This window comes from Oreochromis niloticus, linkage group LG2 (assembly GCF_001858045.2).
Source record: "Oreochromis niloticus isolate F11D_XX linkage group LG2, O_niloticus_UMD_NMBU, whole genome shotgun sequence".
NCBI classification, from domain to species: Eukaryota; Metazoa; Chordata; class Actinopteri; order Cichliformes; family Cichlidae; genus Oreochromis; species Oreochromis niloticus.
Genome location: NC_031966.2, coordinates 31,780,612 through 31,788,381, shown reverse-complemented (window position 1 = coordinate 31,788,381; position 7,770 = coordinate 31,780,612). Strand labels below are relative to the sequence as shown.

The following is a 7,770-nucleotide window of genomic DNA, read 5'->3' as shown; positions in this document are numbered from 1 at the left end:
TAGTCTGTGCATTGATTACTTCTAGGCTGGGCTACTGTGATTCATTATTATCAGGCTGTGCAGTTAATCTGAAAAGCTACAGTGAGAGTACTGACAGGAACAGAAAGATAGAGCATTTTTCTCCTGTACTGGCTTCTCTTCATTACCTCCTGTTAATTACACAGTTTAATTTTAAATCTTTGTCCTCATACAGAAACGTCCTAACAGCCTTCAGCCATTAGACAGTTTGTGTCCGTTTGGGCCAGTTAGACACCTTCTCTCCTTTTAAGATTAGTCTTAAAACTTTTGATAAAGCTTTGTGTCGTATCTGGTGACCCTGAGCCGTCCCTTAGTTACGCCGCTATAGGCTCAGACTCCCAGACTTTGTGTGATCCACTGGTTTCTTCTCCAGTCACCTCTTTTTACTCCCCACTGCCACACATCCAGTCTTCTTACGCTCTCCTTTTTCTCTCGCTCTTTCCCATCGCCCCCAACCCATAGCTGGTTCTGCCAGAAGTTTCTTCCTCTTACAGTAGTTTTCCCCTCCCACTGCTGCATAGAGTTCATTCATAGGGAATCAAATGATTGTTGGGGTTTTCTCCCTACTAACGTACCGTTGTTAGCTTGCAGAACAAACTTTGGGTGGCTGCTGTTGTGACTTGGTGCTAGATAAACAAACCTGAACTGAATACAACTAATGTCAAAGTGAGTCAAGTAATGAGTCATTCTTAGCTGGCAGCAGTTGTTGTAGTGATCACATGCTTGTTGTTGTGGACATGTCCCTACCTGCCCTACAGCAATACATGACATATTGACAGCACATGCTGGTCGTTTAGTCAACTCTTCAATCAAACATCTAAAAAAAAAATAAAAAGACAAAATTATATAAAGTTGTATTAGTTACTGGTTTGATATTAGTCTGTATAAAAGGTTCCTTGAGGAAACTCCTTTTTTGTCTCTGTGTCACGTTGAAAACCATACAGGTCTACACTGATGTCAGCAGTTAAAAGATAACACTTGAGCACAGATCCTCTGCCCTCATGAGTCAGATCCAGCTTTGCTCACAGACATGACACCACAGAGTGAGAATGTGCCAACTGAGCTGAGGCAACCAGCACTAATAAGGAGAGGAGAGTTGGGGCTCCTCACACTCACTGTTTTCCATTTGCCCACGCCGGCAGGCAGGCTGGGATGAGGGGCTAAAATGTGGCTTTTTAAAAGAAGAGATCAACGCACAAGAGGTGAAACAGGGCAATGACCTTCAGTCACGACTTCCTGCCTATACACAGGTGAGTTCCTTAGATATTAGAAGCAATAGAAGGAGATTAACAAAGCTGAGGAAATGATCTAAATCAGGGGTAGGCAACTCCAGGCCTTGAGTCCCAGTGTCCTGCAGGTTTTAGAGCTCAGCCTGGGTCAATGCACCTGAATCAAATGATTAGTTTGTTCCCAGGCCTCTGGAGAACTTCAAGACATGTTGAGGAGGTAATTTAGCCGTTTAAATCAGCTGTGTTGGATCAAGAATACATCTAAATCCTGCAGGACACTGGCACTCGAGGCCTGGAGCTAACTTTTAGAATTAATAAGAGCAGTTTCAAATGTATTGTTTTCCAGATAGTTTTAGTTAAGGTTTGAATACATACGTACTGTGAACCATGAGTGTTTTTATACATTTAAACTGGTATATAGCTACTTTGCTTAGGAAATTTTAAAAGTTTACAGGTTATATTTATTTTCCAATTTAAAGCATGTCTTACTGCTGTATTTTTCAGTGAAGCTTGACTTTTAGGCTAAATGAAGTTAACATGAGTCATCTTAAGATTCCTGTAAAGCTGAGGAATTTATCAGTGGCTTGTTTGCTTGCCTGGGCTTCTGCCTTCATGAGTAGTACTGCCTACTCATAAAAATAGATAACAGCATTAAGAAATGTATGTAGAAGAGATGCGTCAGCAGTGAGTCTGTTGTGAGGCAGAGACAATTTAGAGAATTAATTAGTGTCTAAACTGTTTCATGTCATTCTGAGCTAACCGCCCCGTGCTGGACTCTCCGCAGGTCACATCAACTTTTAAAGTCAATCTGGGAGATAAGCTGCCTCTGTTTCCCTGGTTCAGTCACAAAAGGGGTGCACCCGGCCTCCAAAGGATGGCTACGCAGGTTTTTACTGCTGAAGCTGGTGACGGTGCTGCTGTTCCCCCATGGGGTGGGCCTCCCCCTGCTCCTGGGCTGTGTATTCAGCCTGCGCGCTCTGTTGCTCCTGCGCTCCCCTCACATCTCCACCAAGCCCTCCACTGTCCTCCTGAGCCAGCTGGCTCTCTCAGATAGCCTTGTGCTGCTGCACTGGGCGCTTCGGCTGGGAGTGACGCTGGGGAGGTGGATGGAGGAGGTGGGCTGGAAGGCGGAGGTGAGTTTTATGAAGGAGGGGAAATCGGTTTGGTGGAGAGAGGCTGCAAAAGTGCTCTGTCATCAGCTGCTTGATGCACATCAGCTGGCCTCTCTGCTGCTGCTGGGTCTGCTGGGACTCGAGGCCACGCTGGTGTCACGCTGGCCTCAGCAGACTCGGAAATTCAGGACTTCTCGCTGGGCGCAGCTCAGCTGCCGTCTGGCCTGGATGCTTGTGCTGCTGGAACTCACGTCTTTGCTACACTTCAAAACTTTGCAGGACTTCAGACTTCAGATGTACCCCTCAGCATTTCATCGTCCTGGCATCATGCTTCCCCCCTCCCTGCCTACTCTCTCGTGTTATCTGAGGAAGATGTTATGGCTGGTGAATTCATGGCTGCATTACGCCATCTTCTATGGTCAACCACAGAGGAGAAAGAGTTGCTATCATTAGACCTTTGTAACAGGAGGGGAAATGGTTGCATTTATACAAAAACAAAATCTTATTTCTAAAAACTTACTTTACAAGTCAGACTATGTAAGCTTTCCTGCGAATAATCTGTCATACAGACTATTATAGTTATAATAGTCTAGTTATAAAACCAATAAAAAGTTATACTAATATTATTGTTAAAAAACAGAATGCTCTATAAATGTTGATAAACATGAATGTTACTACAGAAAGCAAGGTAGAAGTTGCACTGGGCCTTCTGTTCAGCTGGAACAGGAAATACAAGTGTCTCATACTTACAGTATTCATAAATAGACAACTAATCAGTGACTAATCTGTCATCTGCATTTGCATTTGCATAGCCACTTATCCAGTTCAGGAGCTTCAGAGTAAAGTGAAAGTGAATTATATAAATTCAAAGCTTTATTTTCATCAAGGAAATCATCAAGGAAAATTAGCTTAATGAATGATCTGATGAATTTGCTTTAAAAATTAATAACATTTTAATTCCTTTAAATGATCTTTAATTTGAGTCCACCTGTTGCCCTATGACAGCTGATGTAGGCTCCAGCTTATCCCAGCAACCCTGATAAGGATACGAGGAAAAGAGAATGGATGGACTTTTCATTTGTATCATATTTGCTTTATCTGGTATTTGAAAAGGTTTTTTTGGGGGAAAGTTGCACTCTATGTATCAAATGTGATACACTAGGCATCGAGGGGGTTAATCTTTGGAATTTTTGTGTTTTATCTGTTACAGGCGGAGCCATGCACTAAAACGTTCCCTGCTTTCACTGCATCTGTTTGAGTCTTAATGGCACTATAATTTACAAAATTAATGTAATGCTATATTCAGTAAGAGTTAAAACATGTGACTATAACCATTAACTCATTAGGAAGCTCTTTACTGAGGTCACATATGAATGTAACTTCTAAACAATTCTTTTCTTTGTATCCAGAGTCGTCACACCCTGCTCGGCACAACGATTCAAAAAGAATTCACGTTTAAGCCGTTTCACTTTTCAGTAGCCACATTTAATGCCCATCTTTTATATACAGGGTTTTATGAACTGAGCAGAGAAACGTCTGAGTGTAAGAATTAAAAAGTTTTAAAAGATTTTTAATTCTTATAAATGCAACTTTTCATGTGTAAACACAAACTAAAAGCAAGTTTTGTTTTTTTTAACATTACTTGGGGTAACATTTGAAAAGTGCTTAGAGTTTAAAATGATGTATTGGCATTTATTATCAAAAAAACGAATACTTTTAGCACACACATTATGACACATCCATTAAATGGGAATCTGAACACACACGGCTTTCACACTTGATTTTTGAGAGGCTTATATGACATGATCAGCTTTACGTGCAAATGTGCTCTCACTTGTTGTCTCTCCCTTATTTAAACTGGCAGCCAGCCCAGGAAATGGTGTTAATACCAGAGTACAACACAATAAAATGTTTGCGTGGTAAAACCACACACTAGAGCTCATCACAGTCTTTTCTAAAAGGTTTCCAGTTCACTGCAGCTTTTCATCATTTCTTTTGTGCGGCAAAACGGAAATAAACAACAACAAAAACAGCAAACTGGGGTGGGTCACAAGGAAGCTCTAATGAATGGAAATGGCCTCAGCGTAATTTCTGTAATGTCTTCTATTGATTTAGTTTGTTACTATATGGATAGTACAAATGTGCACATGCTGAGTGGAAAATAATTTTCCTAAATGATTTAATGGATGATTAGTGAAATGTGGGTCACTTTGGGCAGGACTGAAGCCACAAACACTCGGCAGGCAGGGCTGTATCAAGACATGATCTAACCAACCACCACAGTCATACCTGAACTCCTCACATTTGTCACAAAGCACATGAAAGATTCAAGATAAAGACAGGCGCTTACATCTGGATAGAATCTGCGACGTAACCACATCACACACAGCAGTCGCTGCCATACATGATGAAATTAAGTTCCAACCACAGAGAGGGGTGAACACATTACATGGTTCAAATAATGTGAGCAGCAGCTTCCACATACTTGTGAGTGAATCCAGAGTTTGTCCTTGCAGTGTGCGGTGTGTCCAGCAGAAGGAAGCACAGAGCTGCTTGCTCTGCTTCTTTACATAATCCACGCCAAGGAGCTCCTGACAGTGTAAAAGACCGAAGAGGATCGAGGAACTCTGCGTCTACGCTAACCTATTTACCACTGTGTTTGTGTGTATCAGTGTGTAGCTGCAAATTCAAGTGTTCCTGGAAGAAATCAATTAAAGCTGAAAAGCGAGGAACAGCTTAAGAAAGAGGGGCCTCGGTGGCCGCTTCCTTCCCGTGATGTTTGGCAGTGGTCGCCCTACACAGAGTACTTTGGCATCGCAGCTGTCACTCACAGGGAAACAATGTGGGAGGTTACACTTTTGAAAATAACAACATGTCCTGTTTGTTCTCTCAAATGAGTCAAGGTTCATCTGCACTACAGGCTGTAAAGGAGAGACCGTGGTAACTGGGTCGTTTCATCTCAAATCAACATGGGCCTTGTGCTCGACCGGTTTGCATCAAAGGTTTACGGACCGAAGTTTTTACGTCTGTAATGAGCCCTCTGACATTTAGACTTCATCTTCTCTCAGCTTTGATCTTTGATCTGTTGTCTTTCAATTTTAAATATGAGGTTGAAATTGAAATTTTTCATGCCTTGGGTATTTTCCTTCTCATGTTCCTGTTTTCTCCCACTGCCTTTATCTGTAATAATAATGTGTCTCCTTTTTGCCTCTGTGCTTGTGGCCTGGGTTTTACTTCTTCTCTGATCCTGCTAACCATGATTCTCAGGAAGGCTGCCATGCTCCTCGAGTTTATCTACTCTTTTTTTATGCTTAAAACTCTATCATGTAAAAGTCACCAACAACCTGCCTGTCAGCCACTTTAAAGCTCTTTCTGTATTTGTCTTTTACTAATTAGCAAATGGACCAAACGTGTCCTGATAGGACCTGATTTATTTGTCCTAACATTTCTTGAAGATGAGGTTGTGATACATTCATCACAAACATGTCATTTGTCACCAATAAAACAGTCAGTAACATATAACAGTACAGAATGGCCTCTTGTTTTGACATGTAGGTCAACAGCGCCCTCATTTGGACTGTTTCATTTTTCCAGTGTCAAAGAACTCGTAAAAATCCATCAGTCCAGATCATTAAGCCACATGCTTTGTCACACTGTGGCAGTTATGATGTCTGTAAAGAAATCTATCAATTAATGTGCAGATTTTCAGGAACTGATTAAAACTGACAGTAAGTTACAGTTTTACATTTTGTTAAGTATATATAATAAAACATCAGCTCACACAAAGAGTCACAGGATCTACAAAAACCATCCACTGGGAAGCATTCACCAAACTGCACAGCAGTCCATCCATTAGTACATTTTATGTTTTTAAACCTGCTGCTCTGGAGCTGTGCCCGCCTCAAAAGTGATGAATGTTAAGATGAAAATTAATTCTTAAATTAAACAGCTGTAAAAATGTCCGGCCTATAAATGTATTTTTATTTTTTTTTTAAAAAACAACAGCAAAAAAAGTTCATCATAACCTACTTCTACCACCTGACGCCTTGTTCTCATTTATTCTGGTGAACCTGTGTGATGGCATGGATCTCTTCCTATGGATGAGAAATCAGATTTTATTTTTTTTTATTTATTTTTTTTTTAAAAGAGAAATCAGAAAGATAACGCACATAAAGGCTTTTAGGATAGTAAAGGTTGCAGACCTGTTCTAGACAGGTTAGCATGTCCATCCCTTTATGGAATCAGAACGATGCCACCTTGAAACGAAACCAAAAAAAATATTGAAACCGAAATTATCGCTTACATTTTTTTTTTTTTTTTCAGTTTCAATCCATTTTTTTTTCGGTTTTGTTTCAAGGTGGCATCGTTCTGATTCCATAGTCCTTGAGCTGTGACACATGTTCATTTTACTGTATTTAACTGATTTTTATTTATTTTTTTTACCTCCAAACTATGGGCAGAAATCTGTGCCATCAGAAACTGAATTTGAATAAGTTAAATTTGAATTTGAATTGCTCAGATTGAATCTGAATTGTAACTTGAATAAATGCTTTTGAAAACTGAATTTGAATTAGTCTAATTTGAAACTGAATCTATGGTTTGAAAATGATCATCACTAAATTGAAATTGAATTTTATATATTGAAAATGAATTCATTTGCTTTGAAACTGCATTTTATCCTTTAAAATTTCAGCTCTCGAATAATTTCAGTTTCACTCTCACAATTCAATTTCAGTTCCAAAATTCAGTTTTTTGGAACTTACATGGTTCCGGTTCCAGAGTAAACGAGCGCAGATTAATAGAACTACGTTTTACTAGCGGACCGAAAGTGTTACTGACGGGAATCTACAGCGTCTTGAGCTGAATTAAGACTTCAGAAGTCATTCGTCATGTCGAATGACCAGCGGATAAACTCTCAGGTTGGTAATAAATGTATTACATGTATAAGAACAAGCGTCATGTTAACAATTGATAGCCGTACAGTAACTTTTATGCTTATTGTAGCTGTTAGCTAAAAACGCTAATTTAGCCTAGTTTGCCGTGGATTCAGCTTTGACAAACAAATATGATCGACTGTTTCTAGTAGAATTCCAAAGTTGTCATCTTGTACCCTGTCAGAGCCCTGTATGCTTGCAGAGACCCCTACAGTAGGGAAACATGCAAAACGCTGTCCAAACCTTTGTATTTGAGCTTTATTTATGTCTTACACAGCATCCCAACTCTTTAGCTAACTTAATAACTTTAGCTAAAGTGAATAGTTAGTCTAATTCATTAGTGCAGCATTACTGGATCACCTCTGTTTGAAGTGATATGATATGTGACTATCACTGTGTTTAACTATCATAATAATTCTTAGGGTACTGAGTGCATGCTTAATTAGTTGGGTTTTTTTTTTAACATACTGCTCCATT

At 39.9% G+C, this 7,770-nt stretch overlaps 1 protein-coding gene across 5 annotated transcripts; it reads left to right on the top strand.

The window, feature by feature from the left end:
• The first annotated feature begins 980 nt into the window (after positions 1 to 980).
• LOC100690875 (uncharacterized) lies at positions 981 to 4,287 on the top strand. 5 transcript variants are annotated; one of them, XM_005460500.4, is made up of 3 exons: positions 1,545 to 1,660; positions 1,752 to 1,907; positions 2,032 to 4,287. In XM_005460500.4, coding segments are annotated over exons 2-3 (783 nt in total). In that variant the 5' UTR covers positions 1,545 to 1,660; positions 1,752 to 1,905; the 3' UTR covers positions 2,813 to 4,287. The 5 variants fall into 5 exon arrangements, with proteins under 5 accessions (XP_003455825.1, XP_005460556.1, XP_005460559.1 ...); XM_003455777.5 differs by lacking the exons at positions 1,545 to 1,660; positions 1,752 to 1,907 and adding an exon at positions 981 to 1,268; XM_005460499.4 differs by lacking the exons at positions 1,545 to 1,660; positions 1,752 to 1,907 and adding an exon at positions 1,420 to 1,464.
• Positions 4,288 to 7,770: the final 3,483 nt, after the last annotated feature.